This window comes from Patiria miniata, unplaced genomic scaffold (assembly GCF_015706575.1).
Source record: "Patiria miniata isolate m_02_andy unplaced genomic scaffold, ASM1570657v1 HiC_scaffold_3, whole genome shotgun sequence".
Taxonomy (NCBI): Eukaryota; Metazoa; Echinodermata; class Asteroidea; order Valvatida; family Asterinidae; genus Patiria; species Patiria miniata.
The window spans coordinates 7953662-7975739 of NW_024037069.1; the positions used below are offsets into that span (position 1 = coordinate 7953662).

Consider the following 22078-nt stretch of genomic DNA (forward strand, 5'->3'; position numbering starts at 1 on the left):
TCCAGAAAACTTACGAACTTAATCAAGAAAATACAAGTTGAAAAATCTTTGATGGAAGCTCCCTTTTGATCATTTTTTATTAATAAGTTTCTAAAAACGCATTGGGTCACAAACATAAATTCATTTCTTTCGGTTTTGAAGGTGTGCGACCACCCAGACCAGAAAATACCCGTTACAAAACAATAATGCAACATTTGACTCGTCTACACATGTCAACACCCAGCTGCTGGCAAGAACCAATTAGAATGGGATTAATCCCCATGTAACAAAATATCTGAGCGAAATTCCAAGCCACGCCCAAATTTGCATAAACCAAAAATGTTGGCTTATGAGGAATGCACAAACAAAATTACAAATTCCACAATAGCCAAAAAAGAAATATTCAGGAAAACCTCTTACAATTGATAGCCAGGTAGGCTATTAATGTTCATGTACCGTGATGCACATGCAATGACATGAACATGCACTCACATAATATAATTGTCAAAAATTAACCGGACTAGTTCTCGCCAGCAAAACCTGTGAAAATATCAACCATCCATTTTCAATTCCCCTAAATCCCATGTCAAGGAGTTGCAAAACACCCTTAAGTGACTTCAGAACTGCCTTTTGATCCAAACTTAGTCAAGATTCTAAAATAATTAAGACTGGGCTAACATGGCCATCATGTCACGCCGACACACCCAGGCCCTACCACACAGCCCAAAAAATATCCGTCCAAAATACAACAAAATCTTCAAAAATATACCTCAACACTGTCTACAAAATACACTATTGCAACTCCTTAGTACATGGAAATAAAGAGGAAATTTAAAGACGAGGCAACTCACCATAAACAAAAGCGAAATTTTAACCCAACAAAAAGTACAACATGCTTGACTGAAGGCGGGGCAGCAACTGCTGAATTCCACACAACAATAGCTACATGTATAAAATACCTAGCCAAGCGAGGGCAGCACCACATTGCTTCAATTATAATGGCGCCCTCTTGTGATAAATAAATCAAAAAGTTACAATACTCCCCTCTACTTGTAAGGTCACGCCCCCGTGACATAGCTAAAACTATGCACATTTCTCCAAATATTATCTTCCAACTTTTCAGGCGAGCCAAATTAACTTATCAAGGAACCCAAACTTTAGTCGTCAGTGAACAGCTATATCTAAAAGTTGGAGTTCAAAAAAAACCCTGATCTACTTAAGCAGTTCTCTCAAAGGTCGCTGTAAAGATGTCTATCCATTCAGGAAAGTTCATCCAAAAGGCTGTGGTGTAAAAGTGACAACAGCAAGCAAGCGACAACACAAGCGGGGTGGCCATTCCCAAGCCAGGTGTCACATCGAAGAAAGACTGCAAACTCGAAGATCAAATCCCATCACGGTTCTTGTTCAGGGTGGTTCCATCCTTTTGGTCGGTTTAACTGAACAGGAGGTTTATTCCTTCAGAGGTAACTTAATCAAGATCCATAGACACAGACAACTTGGGTAGACCGTTGAGGAGCTATCATGTTCATCAAGTATATAAAACCGCGGTCTCAATGAAACTGAGATAGTTCAATCTTGGTGGTCAGAAGTTACTCCATCACAAAGTCTTGATATCGAGCAGGACGTTGGCGAGTTCGGCGGGGTCTTATCTCTGACTTGTCTGCCTTAAATACAGACTTGGACTCGGCTGGTACAAGGTGCGACAACTTTGTATCGTTTTCTGTAACATCAGATTCTGCGTCAACAGTTTCAGATATGCACTGATTTTGTCCCGCCAACTCCTTAAAAGACTTCTGCCTTACTCGTCGATGCTTTGACTTGGGTTGTGATGCAACAATTGTGGGTCTCGTTTGAGAATTGTGGTTCCCATGATCGGCTAAGTGTGTTGGTGGAGCCCTCTCTGAAGTCGGAATTTCTGGAAGACGAGCCTCAGTGGTTCCTACATCGCTCTGGGTGTACCGGACAGCTCCCTGCTGGATGAGTGCAGATGGATCATCATTTGTGCAACGGGAAACTGGCGCCTCACTCTCACCATCACTCCGCTCGCCATTGCCACTCCTTACACCCTGCATCTCTGTCGGTACATCCTTCTCTGCAAGTCGCTTCTCACACGGCTTCATCCTGTCAAAGTATACAACTTCCGTTCGTTGTCTTCCACGAGGCTTACGAATTACATAGTTTGCATCAGAAAGCTTCTTAATGATTACACATGGCCCCTGCCAACGGCTTTGAAATTTAGGAGAAATACCTTTGGTCTTAGCTGGATTGAAAACCCGTACTTTTTCTCCAACCCTATAGGGCTGGCCGCACACCTTCAAATCATAATACCGCTTTTGTCGCTGTTGTGCGACGAAGGAAGATTCACGAGCGATCTCGAAAACAACTCCGAGTCGCTCGCGAACCTTCTGGGCATACTGCTGCTCCGGAACTTCTCCCTCAGACCCCGGGACCCTTCCCATGACTAAATGCAGAAGAATGCTAATCTCCCTCCCAAACATCATGAGGTTAGGAGATACCCCAGTAGTTTCTTGGGGGCTGGCACGATATGCCATAAGCACATAAGGAAGATCAAAGTCCCTTTGATCATACTGCACATACTTAGAAATCATGTCCTCAAGAGTACGATTTAGTCTTTCAACCAAACCATCACTTTGGGGCCTGTAACTACTGGTCCAAGTCTTCTCAATTTCAAGCAACTGACACACTGCCTTGAACAACCGAGAGTCAAAATTCTTTCCTCTATCAGTGTGCAACTGCAAAGACATACCGTACCTACACGCAAACTGAGTCACAAATGTTTGAGCAATTGTCTCAGCCTCTCGATTTGGTAGGGGGAAGGCCTCGGCCCACTTTGTAAAATAATCCATGATTACTAAGACATAGCGATTTCCTTTCTCAGAAACAGGTAAGGGACCCATGATATCCATGGCTACTCGTTCGAGAGGAAAGCCCACGGCTGAAGGTTGCAAAGCTGCTCTCCTCTTTCGAGGGGTTCCTTTTCTCCGCCGACATTTAACACAAGTTCGAACCCAATCTGCTACATCCTGCCGAAAATTGACCAAAAAATAACCCTGTCTAATCTTTTCCAAGGTTTTGGCTTGACCCAAATGTCCAGCAGAACGATGATCATGTGCCAGCTGAAGGACAGTTTTCTTCAAAGTAAAGGGAACCACCAACTGCAAAATCTCCCCAAATCCAACTCGCTCAAATCGCCGGTACATAATTCCCTCATGAAGCACTAACTGGTCCCACTGCATCCACAGTGACTTCGTGGTTACTTCACACCGAGCAATACCACTCCAAACTGGTTTCTTCTTGTCCCTTAACCCCATAATCAAAGGAAGTAACCGAGGATCATCTCCTTGTGCCTTTCTGATCTCATCTGGACTAACTTCTTTCAGGAAAACTCCAGCACACCGAGATTGACTTGCTTCACCTTTCTTCCCTTCCTGGTGTGGTATTTGTGATAAAGCATCGGCGTTTCCGTGTTTAGGACCTGGACGGTGTTCTATAACAAAATCAAACATTCCTAACGTCTCCAGCCACCGAGCCATTTGCCCTTCAGCATCTTTAAAATTCATGAGCCAGCGAAGTGAGCCATGATCAGTTCGCACCAGGAACTTGCGCCCAAACAAGTAATGCCGAAAATGCTTTACTGCGAGAACCATCGCCAACAACTCCCTTCGAGTGACACTATACTGACGCTCAGTCTTACTAAATTTCTTGCTAAAGTAGGCTACAACACATTCCTGACCATCTACTAGCTGAGACAGAACAGTTCCACTTCCTTCTCCGCTGGCATCAGTGTCAAGAACAAATTCCTTGGAAAAATCAGGATACACCAATACTGGGGCCGAGGTCAACGCAGTTTTCAGCTTCAGAAATGCATCTTCACGCGGAGGTGTCCACCTAAAACGCACATCCTTCTGTGTTAACTTATGGAGAGGCGAGGCTATGACACTGAAATGTCGGATGAACTTGCGGTAATAACCCACCAAACCCAGAAATGCTCGGACATCTTTCACAGATCGAGGAGTTGGCCAATCCTTCACCTTTTTGACTTTTTCTGGATCAGTCGATAGTCCCTTAGAAGTGACAAGGTGTCCCAAATACATAACCTCTGAGCAGAAAAAAATTACACTTCTTTGGCTTCAACTTTAGACCAGCCGCCCTCAAACGCCCAAAAACAGTTTCCAATCTTTCCAGATGTAGCTCAGAAGAATCTGCCATCACAATGATATCGTCTAGATACACCAAGCAAATTTCCCACTGCAATCCTTAAAGGACCCTCTCCATGAGGCGTTCCAAGGTGGCTGGAGCATTAGTTAAGCCAAAACTCATCACATTAAAATGATAATGACCAGAAACTGCAGAGAATGCTGTCTTCGGTCTATCTCTGGGATCAATTTCAACTTGCCAGTATCCGGAGGCCAAGTCCATGGTTGAAAATCAACGAAACCCTGAAAGTGCATCAAACTATCGTCTATCCTTGGCAAAGGGTACGCATCTTTCTTGGCACAATTATTCAAACGACATAGATCCAGACGAAATCTCATTGACCCATCTTTCTTCCTTACCAACATAACCGGGTTGTTCCAAGGTGATTCAGAATGAGAGATAACTCCTTGCCCTAGCATCTCATGCACTTGTCGTTGAATTTCTTGTTTCTTGTGAAAGGGAACTCGTCTCACTTGCTGTTTAATAGGTGGTTGATCGCCCACTTCAATCTGATGGTAAGTAAAAGATTTGTTCTACCCAAGTCTCCTGATTTAGCAAACAACTTTTAATTTTTTCCCAGAAACTTTTCCAAAATCTCTGACTGACCATGATCTAATTCTTTTGAACTTCGCTCCAAGAGAGACTCCATTTCCTTTCTGAACTCTACCTCAGCCTCACTTTCACCCTTTTCTTCCTCTATCGAGACTACATCTGCCGGTTGAATCAAAGCAATGTGAGTTCGATCATAGATGACAACTGGTTCGGTGTTCAAATTCATCACTCGCAATGGAACAAAATTTGAAGTTGGCATGACATACGACTTGGCAAATAAAATTCCGGGCCTTGTGTGTTGAAATCGACTTGTAGGTTCAATTATTCCCTTAATTGTTGCAGAATTTCTTCGCAGGACTCGACCTGGGAGTATCATCTCACCTTCTGGTTCAATTTGCACAGTTTGCGCGACTGCAACCCTACAACAGAAAGTGACATGTTTTTCCTCGACAACAGGAACCTCTCTGCCCTGGACAATGAACCGACCATTCCCCAAATCACAAACTCCATCATATGCACGAAGAAAATCAACACCCACAATTCCTTTGGTATCCAAATCAGCAATAACCACCAGGTTTGTGAAAACTCTACCTCACAGAGAATAGGTATCTCATTCACAGATCCGGTATCAATGAGCATGTTGACATCAATCCCATAAATTGACGCTCGAGCATAGTAAGCGTGACTACTACTGAGATGAGCCTTTTTCCCTCCAATGGGCTGGATATCGGCCCTGGGTCCAACCCCTCCTAGTTTTCCTGATTCTGAGGAGACACATTCTGCTGCCCTCTGTATGGACACTGGTTCCTGTAATGCCCTACCTCACCACATACCCAACATTGACCTCTGGAAAAGTTCCTCCCAGGTGTACGAGAAGAAGACATGGTTAATTCCTTCACCAACTGAGTGAGTTGTTGCAACTGAGTTTCAAGTTGTTGAATTCTTTCCCCATCAGATGGAACAGATGACTGTGACTTCTCGGTGGAAGACGTTTGATTTTCTGTAGTGTTTTGTTCCTGTGACGGACCAACTCCTGCATTTCGACGCTGTGGAAGTTGTCCCTCTTCTTCTTTCCAGAACTTTTCCTCCCTCTCTGCCATTTTAAACGCTTCCTCCAAGGTTTTTGGTGCTCCTCGACGGACCTCTTTACGAAGATGCTGGGAGTCCAAAGCCACTATGAACTGTTCCCTGGTCAAATCATCTATCATCGATGCAGATGCCAGCGGATAAGCCTGCTTTGCCAGGTTCAACAGTTGATGACGCAGAACTGTGAGTGATTCCCCCGGTCTCCGTCCCCTGGCTTGAAAACGCTGTCTATAGGTTGACATCGAGTCAGGCCTATCAAAATTCTCACGCAGAATACCTATGATCTCATCTACAGACAAGGACGACCTTCCTGGCAAACTTTCTGTGAAAGCAGTCAGGGCTTCATCTCTCAAACTTGTAGCCATGTACTGGGCCTTTTCTTCCGCCCCCCATTTGTTGATTTTTGAAACAAAATAGAAATGAATCAACCAATTCGGCAGGGAGACCTTCCCCTTCCCATGATAAGGATCAGGCATGGCAATAGGTTTTGTGGGCCTAGAATGAACTGACTCCGGACTAGACGGATTATTTTGACTCTCGGGTGCGGAACTTTTTCCGGAAGGATTCGTCTTTTTGGCTGACTGCTGACCAACAGTTACAGAGGCACCACCCTTCTTGGGAACGTCGGTATCACTGGAAAAAGACACGCCCTTCTCCCCAACTGCTCCCAAACTTGTCATTTTGGAACTCTCAGGACTCCTTTTACCCACATTTGTCTGGTCTAATTCATCTTCCTTATGAAACAATATGTCAGTGGATCTACCAAACAATTTTGAACGAGCCCCTGAAGGTTTAGTTTCCGAAGGAGAAGCATACCCAGTGAATTGCTGCCCCACCTCATCAGAATTATAAGCCCATGAAGGTGGTAGCCTCGTCTTTAAGGATGACTTTTTCACACTGGGTGTAGGTAACTCGGCCTTTTCAGACATAGTGTCGGAAAGACCAAGTTTCTTGGTTTTACCACGAGTCAGATACATACATGTAAATACACGAAATAACACACAATTGAGTTGGTCGCACACAAATGGAAAATTCTTTTCGATGGCAAATTATCATCAACGAGGTTGAAGGTCACAACAACAATCACTTTCAAAAGGATACGTTGTCTTCAGTTCCGAAAACAGCACCGCATAAAATAAGTGTACAAAAAAAAACAAATAAATAAATTACTGCAACGAAAACCTATATTATTTTACAACACCTGAATTTAACAAGACAAATTGGTTCGTACTTCAAAGCGGAATTTGCATGGTTTTGTTTTAAAGAGAATTGTGGCGACTATAATCCTCTAAACGATTCCAGAAAACTTACGAACTTAATCAAGAAAATACAAGTTGAAAAATCTTTGATGGAAGCTCCCTTTTGATCATTTTTTATTAGTTTCTAAATACGCATTGGGTCACAAAAATAAATTCATTTCTTCAGTTTAGCAACTCGCTTTCATAATAAAAAAATAATGTGTTTCAATCAGTTAAATTACATGAGATCCCAAATTAGAAGAGTGAAACTCCTTTTCTTAATTTTTAGAGAAACTTACACACTTAATTAAATTACTATGAAGGTGCAAGTTAATTGATACAAATCAGAAACAAATTATAGGCCGGCAAAAATAAATCAAAATCAAATTTCACTTCTCATTTTTAAAACATTAACAATTGCAATTTGAAGGTGTGCGACCACCCAGACCAGAAAATACCAGTTACAAAACAATAGTGCAACATTTGACTCGTCTACACATGTCAACACCCAGCTGCGGGCAAGAACCAATTAGAATGGGATTAATCCCCATGTAACAAAAGATCTGAGCGAAATTCCAAGCCACGCCCAAATTTGCATAAACCAAAAATGTTGGCTTATGAGGAATGCACAAACAAAATTACAAATTCCACAATAGCCAAAAAAGAAATATTCAGGAAAACCTCTTAAAATTAATAGCCAGGTAGGCTATTAATGTTCATGTACCGTGATGTACATGCAATCACATGTACATGCACTCACACAATATCAGTCAAAAATTAACCGGACTAGTTCTCACCAGCAAAACCTGTGAAAATATCAACCATCCATTTTCAATCCCCTTAAATCCCATGTCAAGGAGTTGCAAAACACCCTTAAGTGACTTCAGAACTGCCTTTTAATTCAAACTTAGTCAAGATTCAAAAATAATTAAGACTGGGCTAACAAAGGCACCATGTCACGCCGACACACCCAGGCCCTACCACACAGCCCTAAAAAATATCCGTCCAAAATACAACAAAATCTTCAAAAATATACCTCAAAACTGTCTACATAATACACTATTGTAACTCCTTAGTACATGGAAATAAAGAGGAAAATTTAAAGACGAGGAAACTCACCATAAACAAAAGCGAAATTTTAACCCAAAAAAGTACAACATGCTTGACTCGAGGCGGGGCAGCAACTGCTGAATTCCACACAACAATAGCTACATGTACAAAATACCTAGCCAAGCGAGGGCAGCACCACATTGCTTCAATTTAAATGGCGCCCTCATGTGATAAATAAATAAAAAATGTTACATTATTTTAAAGCAGGTTTCAATTATGTAATCTAAGGATGCAAGTAAAATGTAATTTCAATACATCTTTCTCTCACCTGTTGCTCAGTGACTGTAATTGGTAGGTTATCATAGGGTGCTACATCAGTAATAATAATGCACTGAGCAGCATTGTAGGCCAACCATCGAGTAGATACATCAGATGATGGACAGTCGGAATATCTCGTACATCTAAGGAGGAATGCAATGTTATCACATGACCAGAATAGCTTGGTAGTCGACAGTCATCAAAAGCAAAAACCAAAACGGAAAAACATGAAATGCTTTACTTTCTAGATTTCATTGAGAATTTAGAAACACCGTTATCAAAGTCACCGTTGAATTTGATGAATCGTACTAATGTTCTTTTACGTACAAATAACATCGGAAAACCATATGAGCTGGTGAACTATGTACTAATCATATAAATATAAAGGAACTTCTTTCACTGACACCATCAACAACTAAACTGACCAGCTGTTGGAACTTTTCAGACAAATTACTTTTATCTCAGAGTGCACAAGCTATAGATTTACCTACATCATTAATGCATCGGAACTAATTGTTGCACCCCGTCTGAGTGGTGATAGACTACCGGTCTTACACCCCTCAACTCACTTAAACACTTTGGAGACATCCCGTGTGACTTACCTTCGTTCCAGTGTGCACCATCCACAATTTGGGTCTCCATCATTCCCTGCATCAGTCCCAATACACGTTTCGCATGTAGTGTATTGGCCACAATTCTCCACACGAAGCTTCACCAACTATATATAGTGTAAAACATATTGTACTTTTTCAGTAAAAAGGTAATCTTAATCTTGACCGAAATTTCAACGGAAACGGTGTTGTCTTTTTCTTTCAAACCTTATGAAAATGGATTGACTTGAAATCAATAGTTGCAATGAACAACACACATGCCAGTCAAATTAGCTTTTGGCTGATTACATAAAATAATGTCTAGAAATGTTGTTACTGCTAGGATACATCTTTTTACGTTTACCAGTCAACTTCCCACATCTCTTCGATTGAGAAAAAGCCCTCAAACCAAGTTCTTGGGGTTTCTTAGAGAGATCAAGGAAGTCGCCAAAAACACTCCCTTGTTTATTATATTCCTTTCTAGTTAATAGAGGATCCCTGTGTAAGGCAGATTAGAAAATGCGACTAAATAGAAATGTTACCTTTTGTGCTGTCAACAGAAATAGCACGCGAGTCGTGTCATTCACCTTGATATCTTGCAGAACTGGACTGGTATCAATGCTAATGCGTTCATACAGTCGGCCGGTAGTGTTACTTTCAATATGAACCTAACAAACAGATGACACATTTATATCTGCCTTTTTAATTAGGAAGATTTGAAACTAATTTAACGTGGGCATTGACTTTTTAAAGCGCCGTTATTCCTGTAAGCCGTTTCGTTACAAAATAAGACATACACTCCGCTTAGATTCCTTTAAATCCACGAAATCAATACTTTTGGAGATTTGTGATGTATGAATAATGGCACTAATTGAGTACATGTAAATGTCCATAGCCAGTGTTCATGGCAAAATAATAATTTAATAAGGTTTTCCTCCTAACTGATTGCGATTTTATGTTTGTTTTAAGAGAAAACACTACTTTTGCCCCATTGTAATGTGGCGGATTGCTCCCGAACCCAGTTACTTCCTCGGACCGGAGACTAACGAGCAGCCTCAAGGCTAATGGATGCAAGTTCGTTTTGGTGGAAATACACTTGATTTCGGACCACAATGATTTAAATATGGTTTATTGAATCAACAATTGTCTTATGAATGATTGATAATTAAATGACCTGATTAAACTTCTTGGACTTGGGGAAACCTTTTATTATTAATTAAACTTGCTGTATGGCTTACTACCCGATGTGCAAGGCTGCCTACCTCGCTGTTTGGCTTACTACAAGGCTTACAAACTACGACAGTCGTTATGTGTATTATAGAGGTTCTGAGGTAACAACTTAAGCTGCAAACGCTCAACGTGGCTTACACAGCTGCTGGGGTCGCTAGTCAGCCACACAGGGAACGCAGCCGTATGAAAGCAAGGTCAGTACACGTTCACCGCTTTTCACCGTAAAGGTGTACACCACAGCAGGAACACCGACACCTCTTCCGGTACTTGGCACGCTCAACCACCTTTGGCTGATGCTACTCCCAACGCAGGGCTTACTTATGTTCTCCGCTACAACGGGGAACTAAACGCTACCGGGCTAAGTGCACACAGCTCGCCAGCAACAACCTAGCGATCTCGGCTCCCTAGTAAGCGCTACCCACGGCACAAGGCCGATCCTAGTAAACCACACACAAACCACATACTCTACAAAGTTCGTGCTTACCTTTTGACGCTGACTGTTGACTTCCCAACTGCCATCAACACACTGACCGTCCAACCACGTGTGTGTACGTCTCCACAGCACACAAAACAATGCTGGGCGACGCGCAGCCAATCACATCTCTGCGCGCAGTCACGTACACTAATGCTCCACCCCGTGACATTGCTCACTGGGGGAATATCCCTAAATTGTGCTAGTCTCCTAACCAGCCTACATGTTTTAGAACACTTTCGCCACAGTAATAGGATAGTTGTCTTGGGGTTTCATTTTGTGCATAAGAAAGAGCTTTTGTCTGGCAGCCAATTAAATGAATTTTGTGTAGCAATATACAATATCTAATCTCTTTAGAGGTGAAACTAGAAAATGGCACGGCCAACACATACTCTTATTTACTGAAGTGTTGAATTCAACACTTACATAAGTTCGGTCAGTGATCACACTTTCAAAGTGTTGAATCCAGCATTTTGAATATTACTGTGCGAAAGCGTCTTTGCCACTGGAGTGCACAACAGCGCCCTCTTGTGACTGACTGTTATAATTGCCAAATCCTTGTCGAATCACGTTGTTTCCAGATAATTCTTAGTCCGTAAAATCCTTGTTAATGACTCCAAATCATCATTTGCCTTTATAATCCAATCACCAGGTTAATTATAAATACCCCCTGTGCGTGAATTACTGAAAGTGAGTATAATTTTGGTTAATCTTGATACGATATTTGGAGGGATTTCACTTCACGTTTATCATGTTTATTGTTAGATTTGGGTTGTAATGTTTATTGTACTGATTTATATTGGAATCACATGCCATGTCATACCTACACACATTTGCATGGGGTTAATTCTTCGCTGGGGATATTTAGGGACCCTTTTGTAAATCCAGTGTTAATTTATAAGTGTTTTGGCCCTTACCTTCATATATTTGGGTTTATGTAAACATGTTGTGTATATTGCTGGGCTGATTATAGTGACATACGTTTATGTTGTTAATGATATGATTAGGATTTCCTAGGCATGTGCACGTATTTATTAGTTCCCCTTGTGTTTATTCCTCTTGTAGGACCACAGACTACACAGACCTCACAGACTACACAGACCTCACATACTATACAGACCACACAGGCTTATACTAGGACCAGACCAGGCCAAGTACCCATTTAAATAAAACCAATCTCAGCCCATCACCGGTGTGACCGCCTCCTTCTTTTCATGGTGCCGAAACCCGGGATCCTACAACCAGCGACCCTTGGATCACCATTTCAACCTCCAGAATGTCTCAACCACAAGATGACGTTCTCGGTCAACCGACCAATGGCCATACAGGTGATGTGGCTATGGCCAACAGCGAACACTCCTCCCATCGCAGCAACCGGTCTAATAGTTCCGTCGCTTCCCACCTATCTGGTCTGAGTGACAAATACGCAGCAAAGATCCGAACCTTTCGAAAGAAGATTTGAGTTGAGGAGTTGCAGCACCAGTTAGAGGAAGAAGAGGCTGCAGACCAAGCACTCCATCGTATTGATGACCAAGCTCGACAAGCTCGACTCAAGGCTGAAGAAATAGAGCGTCAGGCTTTGAGAGAGCGTGAAGCCATATCTACAAATTTGTCACGTCAACGCAGATTGCGTCAGGCTCAACAGGAGCTAGTCGAAGCTGAAGCCATCAGCGCCATGATCAGTGATGATACAACGCTGACAGATGTCACCATTACTACGACAAGCCAGGGTACAATCCCCGTGTGTACTTCTGCACAACCTGTGCCCTCTACATCTCCCGTAGAGAACCGTACCGTACCAGATACATCTCTTCGAGCCATCCCAAGTCTTACAACCTTTGCAGTGTCACAGTTTCCTTCGATGACAACACTAGTCAGTGGCCACCCCACACCATTGTGTGCTGATGGACATGCACCCATGACAACCAGTCACATGTCACCACACTCAGCACATCAAGCTCAACCTGTTCCCACCGGTTCCCCTCCGATGGTACCCGGTGTAACAGCCATTGACCTCCTTGTAGCTTCGTCCAATGGAATTCCCAAGCCGGCTCTGCCAAGATTCTCCGATGGAAGAGAGAAGGAATTTGCCTTACTCCGCATGGCCTTGGACAACCTTATCAACGTCCATCCACACCTCACAGAATAATACAAGTTCCAGGTGATGCTCGACCGACTTGGTGGTAGAGCATTGAAACTTGCCAAGTCCTTCATGTACACTCGTCAGCCCTACACTGAGGCCCTAGCTGCTCTTACCGACAAGTACGGCCAACCCCGACAGCTCGTCCAGTGCGAGATCGCAGCCATAATGGCCACCCCTGCCATCAAGTATGGTGATACTGAAGCATTTGAGGAGTTCTCCCTGGATGTCCTCTCCCTTGTGGGGATGCTACAATCCCTGGAAGGTCCTGACGGCATTGAACTCCGTTGTGGCTCGCACGTCGACCGTCTTCTCAGCAAGGTTGCCCCCAGCCACAGGACGAGTTTCATGGAGCACTGCCTGAAGGAGGGCATCTTGAAGTCAAACTGTAGTCAAACCTACACCCTACCCCAGTTTGCAAGTTGGCTCCGTAGGAAATCTCAGTCACACAGCTTTGCCAGTAGAGCAGTGTCCGGGCATACTTTGAGTAACCCAAGACCGCAGCGATACCAGGAGCAGCGAATATCCAGGAAGGATACCCCAACAGCAGTACTCATGACAGTACCAAAGCCGAAGTACAAACCCCAGCCTTATTGTCCCTTTTGTGATAATAAGGAACACTACCTGGGTGGATGTCCACAACTCAAGAAGCTGAACACTGATCAGATCGTCAGTTGGATCCAGGACAAGGGACGATGTTGGAAGTGCGGTCGTGCCCATAAGCCCGATGAGTGTACCCTCAAGAAGCCATGTCACACCTGCAAACAAGTACACTTAACTGTACTTCATGATGCCGCTCACAAGACTACCAGTCATGTCTTCAGAGTGCAGACATCAAGTCTGAATGTCTATGTTGACAGGCCAATCCGTCCGCATGGTGTGATGTTAAAGGTTGTGCCAGTTCTCCTTCATGGCCCGCTGGCACCATTGAGACATATGCTATCCTGGACGACGGTTCTGAGAGAAGTATGCTAATTCAGACAGCAGCCGAGAAGTTACAGCTTAAAGGCCAGCCAGAGACGGTCCTCCTTAGAACTGTCCGTGATGACATAGTCGAATGCCAAGGTTCGGCTATGTCTCTGCAGGTGTCACCCAAGGGAAAGCCCCACATCAAGTACACCATCAATGGAGCCTTCTCTGCCAGCAATCTGTGTCTCTCGGTGTACACATATCCAGTAAAGGCTCTCCAGCAGCGGTATAACCATCTCCGCCACCTGCCGCTACCAGTGATTAACCAGGCATCGCCGATGTTACTCCTTGGAGCTGACCAAACAGATCTTATCATCCCCCAATGCCCAATAAGATCTGGACCCCGTGGTGCAGCAGTTGCTATCTACACAAGGCTTGGCTGGACCCTCCAAGGACCCACTGGGAATCATGATCTACAGCTGGAGCAACGAGTCTTCAAGACATCCACATTCCCGGTTACAAATGACCTCCTGCAGCATGTGCAGATGTTATGGCAGGCAGATGTGCTCCCTTACGCCAATGATAAGGAAGTCACCCGATCCAAACAAGACCAGTATGCTCTTAAGATGCTGGAGTCTAAAACCACCCGTGTCAGCCTTGATGGTGTGCAACGTTATGCCACGCCCCTCCTGAGAACCAAGGATGGAGACAGATTCCAGGTAACGAAAGATGCCGTTCTTCCTACACTAAGGAGAGCAGAGAAGCGGCTACAGAAGCACCCACAACTGGCGAAAAAGCACAACGAGCTTATCACAAAGCTGGTCGACTCAGGTCATGTGCGAGTTCTACCTGATGATGAAGCCGCAATGTCTGATGAATCTTGGTTCATTCCTCACCACACTGTCCATCACAATGGGAAGTACCGACTGGTCTTCAATTGTTCTTTTCAGTACAATAACCAAGTGCTCAACGAGCATCTCCTTCCCGGACCACAACTGGGTGCTTCCCTCATCGGCGTGCTTCTACGTTTCCGGCAACACGCCGTAGCCATCTCCGGAGACATCAAAGCGATGTTCCACCAGGTGCGACTTCTACCAGAAGATAGGCCCCTCTTTCGCTTTCTGTGGCGAAACCTGAAGGTGGAAGCAGAACCACAGATACACGAATGGCAGGTCCTCCCTTTCGGCTCCACATGTAGTCCGTGCTGTGCGACCTTCGCATTCAGGAAACATGCCAGCGACCACAAGGAGCAGTATCCTGAAGTAGCAGAATCGGTCGACAAGTCCTTCTACGTCGACAACTGCTTGGACAGCTTACCCTCATCCAGAGAAGCCAAGCACCTGGTCCATCAGATGCGAAACCTACTGGCCGATGCCGGGTTCGAGATACGTCAGTGGGCCAGTAACGACCCTACGGTAGTTGAGGATCTCCCACCAGATGCTCGGTCCAATGGCTGTGAACTTTGGTTGACCTACGGTGACACTGACTCCCTTGAGGCCACCCTTGGACTGCAGTGGGATTGCAGCACAGACAACCTGCAGTACCGCCACCGAACAGTCCACTACGAGTCCCTTAACATGAGGAACATGTACAAAATATTAGCAAGCCAGTATGATCCCATCGGCTATCTCACTCCGTTCACTACCCGAGCCAGAGTGATCGTCCAAGACTTGTGGAAAACCAAGTGCAACTGGGACGACGTTCTAGAGCCTGGTGCCATCAGAGACCAATGGCAGGCCTGGGAAATGGAGCTACCAGCACTGACCGACATCCAGTTGGATAGATGCTACACACCCCTAGCGGTAGATGTTAAGCCATCAAGCTACCAACTCCACATCTTCTGCGATGCATCAGAGAGAGCTTATGGTGCTGTAGCCTACCTTCGAGCAGAAGATAAACACCATCATATCCATGTCAGCTTCGTCATGGCCAGGTCCCGGGTTGCCCCCAAACGACAGCTATCCATGCCACGCTTGGAGCTATCGGCTGCCTTGGCTGGTGCTCAGCTGTGCCAGCTACTCAAGAGAGAGTTGAGTTTACCTGTAAAGTATGTTGTCCTTTGGAGCGACTCGACAACTGTCCTCACCTGGCTGAAGTCTGAATCCTGTCGCTATAAGGTCTTCGTCGGCACTCGAGTCGCGGAGATCCAGACCCTCACTGATGTCAAACAGTGGCGCTACGTCAATACCAAGAACAATCCGGCTGATGACCTCACCAGAGGCAAGACCCTGACGGAGCTTGCCCAAGAGTCCAGATGGCGAGACGGACCCCCATTCCTCTTGTCACCTCCTGACCAGTGGCCTGTCCACCCGGCCACACCACCAGAAGATGTTTCTGAGTACAAGAAGTCAACCTTCTGTGGTGCCGTGGCTGTGGATCCTGTAGATCCTCCCGACCTTTCCAAATGTGACACGTGGGAAGACCTCATCATGGCTACCAAGGAGCATCGTGATTGGGCGGCCGACACTGGTGACCCACCTGAGTTGGGTGCTGAAGATCGAGCCAACATCGAGCTGCTACTGTACCGCCGTGCTCAGCAAGGACGTTTTCCTGATGACTTAGCTGCCCTTAAGGCTGGAAGGGATCTTCCAGCAAGCTCCTCCAGTTAGCTCCAGAGTATGATGATTTCACTGGTCTCATCCATGTTGGTGGGCGTCTACGGCAAGCGGAAGACATCCCCAAAGATTCCCGTCATCCCATCGTAATGGATCCAGCACATCCTATTACCAAACTTCTGATCCGAGAATATGATGAGAAACTACTTCACTACGGGCCTGAGCGTGTGCTTGCAGAGATGAGACGTAAGTTTTGGGTTCTGCGAGGACGAGAGGCCATTCGCAAGCATCAGCGCAAATGCTTTGGATGTCAACGATGGCGAGCCAATCCTGACGTACCAAAGATGGGAGATTTGCCACCAGCACGCCTGCGACTGTACAAGCCGCCATTCTTTTCCACTGGCGTTGACTGTTTTGGGCCAATGACAATCAAGACAGGGAGACGCACCGAGAAGCGCTGGGGCATTATCTTTAAATGTATGACTACCAGAGCGGTGCACCTTGACCTGCTAGAAAGTCTCAGTGCTGACGCCTACCTGATGGCCGTTAGACGGTTTGTGTCCAGAAGAGGGAAGCCCTTCGAGATACTGTCCGACTGTGGTACCAACTTTAAGGGCGGAGCTTCAGAGTTACATGAGGCATTCTCTGCCATGGAACCCAGACTGAAAGAAGAGCTCTCTAAACAACAAGTCAAGTTTGTCTTCAACCCACCGAAGGCCCCACACTTTGGTGGCGTGTGGGAGAGGGAGATAAAGTCTGTCAAATCTGGCCTGAGAGTCGTCCTCAGTCAGGCTGTACCCGAACCAGTCCTGCGCACCGTTCTGATAGAAATTGAGGGTATTCTTAATTCCAAACCGCTGGGTTATGTTTCTTCAGACATTGCCGACCTAGATCCAGTTACCCCGAACCTCCTCTTGATGGGACGACATGATGCAGCGCTGCCACAAGTTGTCTACCCAGCAAGGGACCTACTCAGCCGACGACACTGGAAACACAGCCAGGTGTTAGCAGATCACTTTTGGTCGCGCTTCATCGGGCTGTACCTACCCTCTCTGCAGATACGACAGAAGTGGCAACGAGACGGTGCAGAGATGAAGCCTGATGATGTTGTCATGATCGTTGATCCTGCACTTAGCCGGGCTCAGTGGCCCATCGGACGAGTCGTCAACACCTTTCCTGGACCAGATGGTCGTGTGCGCACTGCCAGCGTGAGAGTGAGGAAGAAGAACTACACTCGCCCTGTCGCCCGCCTGATACGACTCCCAGAAGTCACCGATGAAGGTGTCAAGGATGACCAGGGAAACGACAAAGATCCAGCCCTAATGGACTCTGAGTGAGAACTGTAGTGGCTCCGATGCTTTCTATTCCATAAATTTAGTGCCCAAATTTAGGGGCGGCTGTGCGAAAGCGTCTTTGCCACTGGAGTGCACAACAGCGCCCTCTTGTGACTGACTGTTATAATTGCCAAATCCTTGTCGAATCACGTTGTTTCCAGATAATTCTTAGTCCGTAAAATCCTTGTTAATGACTCCAAATCATCATTTGACTTTATAATCCAATCACCAGGTTAATTATAAATACCCCCTGTGCGTGAATTACTGAAAGTGAGTATAATTTTGGTTAATCTTGATACGATATTTGGAGGGATTTCACTTCACGTTTATCATGTTTATTGTTAGATTTGGGTTGTAATGTTTATTGTACTGATTTATATTGGAATCACATGCCATGTCATACCTACACACATTTGCATGGGGTTAATTCTTCGCTGGGGATATTTAGGGACCCTTTTGTAAATCCAGTGTTAATTTATAAGTGTTTTGGCCCTTACCTTCATATATTTGGGTTTATGTAAACATGTTGTGTATATTGCTGGGCTGATTATAGTGACATACGTTTATGTTGTTAATGATATGATTAGGATTTCCTAGGCATGTGCACGTATTTATTAGTTCCCCTTGTGTTTATTCCTCTTGTAGGACCACAGACTACACAGACCTCACAGACTACACAGACCTCACATACTACACAGACCACACAGGCTTACACTAGGACCAGACCAGGCCAAGTACCCATTTAAATAAAACCAATCTCAGCCCATCACCGGTGTGACCGCCTCCTTCTTTTCAATTACACCCAGCATTTTAAATGTAAAATCCAACACTAATACAGTTAATTCAACAATTTAAGTGTTAATTCAACATTTTTCAAATGTAACACTTTGAAAGTGTGGAATCAACTTGATCAACATTTTAAATGTTGAATTAACAGTTTAAGTGTTGGACTTACATTTAAATGCTGGATATAACAATTTGAAAGTGTGGTCACTGACCGGACTCATGTATGTGTTGGATTTAACACTTAAGTTTTTTTATATGCATCTTTAAGTTCATGTATTGTAAAATGTTTCGAAATAAAATTGCTGATTTCAAGTCCATGACGACTTCAGTCACACGTTGATATCGATTAGAAATAATTTACCTTGAGTAGATCTCCATTCGATGTCCCGATTAAAGCGATGGTGTGGTTGACTTCTATAGTGGTTATGATTGATGACATGAGAGTACCAGGCAGCTCTAGAATTGCCGTGGATGGAACGGGGTCTATGCCCTTGGCGTACCTGAATAATGGCGTTTGAGCACCATCATCACCGGCAGCTGTGCAGTAATAGCGATCTAAAATGGGAATCTATGACGAAGCAAAAATTAGCAAAAATTAGCAAAAATAAGCAAAAAAATAATAATTAAACAGATCCCTACTCAATGTTTCAGTTCAAGCAATATAGATCGAGTCAACGTGGGCACTTTGCAATTATCAACGAAGTACGAATCCGGGAAGTTCAAGACAGCCGTTGATGAAACGAAAATGGGTATTTTAGTGTATTTTTTTTTTGGGGGGGGGAGGGGGAGTTCAATCAATTGATACATTGTTAAGCGCAGACCAAGGCAACCAAATCGATCATTTTTTTATTATCGCATTTTAGGGCTTATACTATTTTGCAGTTTCTCCTTTTCGTTGTTCTTTATGGAACACAAATATTTATGTTGTGAAATATCAGCATATTTGGCACGTAGTGCTTGTTTTACAGAGACTAAGACCTCTGGACGAATTGCTTCAGGGAATCGTTACAAAATAAATGTTGCGTTAAGTCGGGTTGGATTGGATTTACGCCCCTAAAATACAGGTTATCTACCCTTTGATTCGTAGTAAGAGCAATTTAAAGACGCACACCTTGTGCTCTTAAAAATGGATTTTGTTTAATTGTTATTTTTTTAAGGATTTCATTTTGTGCACAAATAATACTGCAGAGCAGATTTATTGTCTAGTAGCCGATAATTTGAATGAAGATATAATTCAATAAATAAACGTAGGTGAGACGTGTTAAACGTCTCATTTAAAAGTGACTAATTTTCATATTGCTAATAAACTAGCAGTTGAGCAACAAACAAATCTACTTTTCGAGATGAAACACGAAAATAGCACGGGAAATGAATCTCATTGGAAAATGCCAACATCATTTGAAATATGTTTCTGTACTCACCCTGAACCCATTGCAAAAAGAACCCTCCAAATAGTCAATCTTGTTTGGCCCATTACCATTATAAAAGTCCCCAACCTGAATGCATCCCCGCACTGCTTCTCTGAAGGCATCCAAGATATCCGTCATCTTGTACACACACAATGCTGAGTGATCGATGGGTACATCACTGGCACCCGCATCTCCTTGGTTCTTGGCAAACATAGCATACAGCACCTGGTCGTCTGCATGGAGACCCAATGATGCCGCTAGATCAGGTCCTGCTGGTCCAAAGTGAGCTGCTTGCACCAAGCTGTACACACTGCCATCTGATCCACTGCATTGTAGGGTAATTTCTGTGTAAGCGTCCATGTTTACATGGCCTTGACAGACTCTGCTTATCTTAGAAACAAACTGCGCAGAATTCAAATCCTCCTTCTGAGATGTAACAAAGTATGTGAATCCACTATGGTCGAATGCCGCAACATACTTCACGCAAAACTGTACCACATTTGCATATATACTGAACAATATGGCATCCCTATATTCCACCATCGATAAAAATCCATTTTGTTCCAGGGTTCTTCTTGCAATTACTGGAAAGCTTCCTCGATGGCCAATATTTTTACCAGTATAAGTAACGGCAACAAAAAGTGCCGATCCTCTGTTTTGCCCCGGATCAATTAGACTAACAGTAGATGCATCCTCAAACCCTGCAACGTAACGAACCGACTCCATCATCACGTTCCTGATATCCTGTAACTGTCGTGACTGACAAATACCATCATACACACCACCACAGGTTATCAAACTGTTTGGCCGAGTACTGTCAACTACCAGTATCTTGTTGTAGTTATTTGTAAGGTGACAGGGCATCACATATGGCCTGCTGTCATCACAGGTTGAAACATTCTGTTTCTCTTCCAAACTACCGTCCAACCTATACAACCAATTGACAGCTCCAACATACACATCGCCATGATCACTCAAGGTAAAATGATTGAACTTTGATGCACGTCTTTTAGGTTCGTCCAAAATATCTGGATTGTCAAAGCTGGCCAATTCATAGTCTGACAGGTCTCCGTGCCACTCAGCAGTCGTGGTACACACATTTACGCATATGATAATCCAAGTCAGAATAACTGTCCACAAGAAGGAGTTGCGGCTCCTGTGAGACTCCATGATCTTCAGAATTTTCAGATGGTTGTGGATCATAGGCAAAAGCCTAAAGTCACAGTCTGTACGGAGAAAACAAAAACCAATAATCAAAGTTTATAATACCGTATTGGAAACGTCCCTTCTTCCTCTACTGCTGTGCAATAACCAACGACTAACGACTGTTTGAAACTGGGGAAAATAATACGAGATATTAATCGTACCTGAAAATGTAGGCTTATCCCTCGCACTCAGGAAATAGTCTGTGGCGCTTGGAATTATTGGATTGTAAGACAGCAGTTACATCTAAAGTCAAAGCGTGAAATAACCACTGCGTTAACCACCACAAGTAACCATTCCAAATGGGTTACATTGAGAGAGTTTGTTGTAGAACGTTCAGGCGGTCACACGTGTACAAAGTGATTCTCCGCAACAACACAATCCCTCTGCTTAGTCTGAGGAGCACCTGATCAATAGGTGAGTGACCAAGATCGTGGGGTAGGTACTCCAATGCAGGATCTTCATAATTATGTTTGCTAAATCACCCTACCTACCACTCAGCACATCTAACAACCACAACCAAATGGACTCAGGTAGAACGGCAACAATCTGATGTCGATAGTGTCCACAATGCAGCGATTTACATATTTTACAAAATGGAGAATAGAAAGATTTCTTCATGGAACAACGAACATCACTTGTTAAGTTACCGTAGCTGAGTTTATAAACCTGGTAAAATGTTGGGAGTTTCATTTCCGGGTGTTGAAACTCAAGGTATGTTTACCAGTTCCCTGAACAGTTTGTAATGAATGGCTCAATTAAAGGTGTCTCTCAGTGTTAGTTGTTGCTGTGGCGAACAATATATATTAAAATACTGGAATCTCTTTTTCTTGAGACTGACAAGAAATGTAGTAGTTACGAAAAAAAAAATCCGATTCACAGTGAATGTTCCCCTATTGTGCTGATTATTATTTCCATGAAATGTCAGTGTTGCCTTGATAACTTGAGATGTCTGTTATATTTGTAATGATTTCCATTTAAATCCGAATACACTTCCGTAACAAAGAGT

The 22078-nt window shown here is 44.0% G+C and overlaps 2 protein-coding genes across 2 annotated transcripts; both read left to right on the plus strand.

Moving 5' to 3' along the window:
- The first annotated feature begins 12897 nt into the window (after positions 1–12897).
- LOC119736412 lies at positions 12898–16391 on the plus strand. The gene is made up of 2 exons (XM_038210431.1): positions 12898–13641; positions 13734–16391. Exons 1-2 carry the CDS (start codon positions 12898–12900, stop codon positions 16389–16391), a joined length of 3402 nt encoding a protein of 1133 aa, XP_038066359.1.
- Positions 16392–16486: 95 nt separating this feature from the next.
- LOC119736414 lies at positions 16487–18389 on the plus strand. Its single transcript, XM_038210434.1, has 2 exons — positions 16487–17670; positions 18317–18389. The coding sequence occupies exons 1-2, from the start codon at positions 16487–16489 to the stop codon at positions 18387–18389; spliced, it is 1257 nt and encodes a 418-aa protein (XP_038066362.1).
- The last annotated feature ends 3689 nt before the right edge of the window (positions 18390–22078 follow it).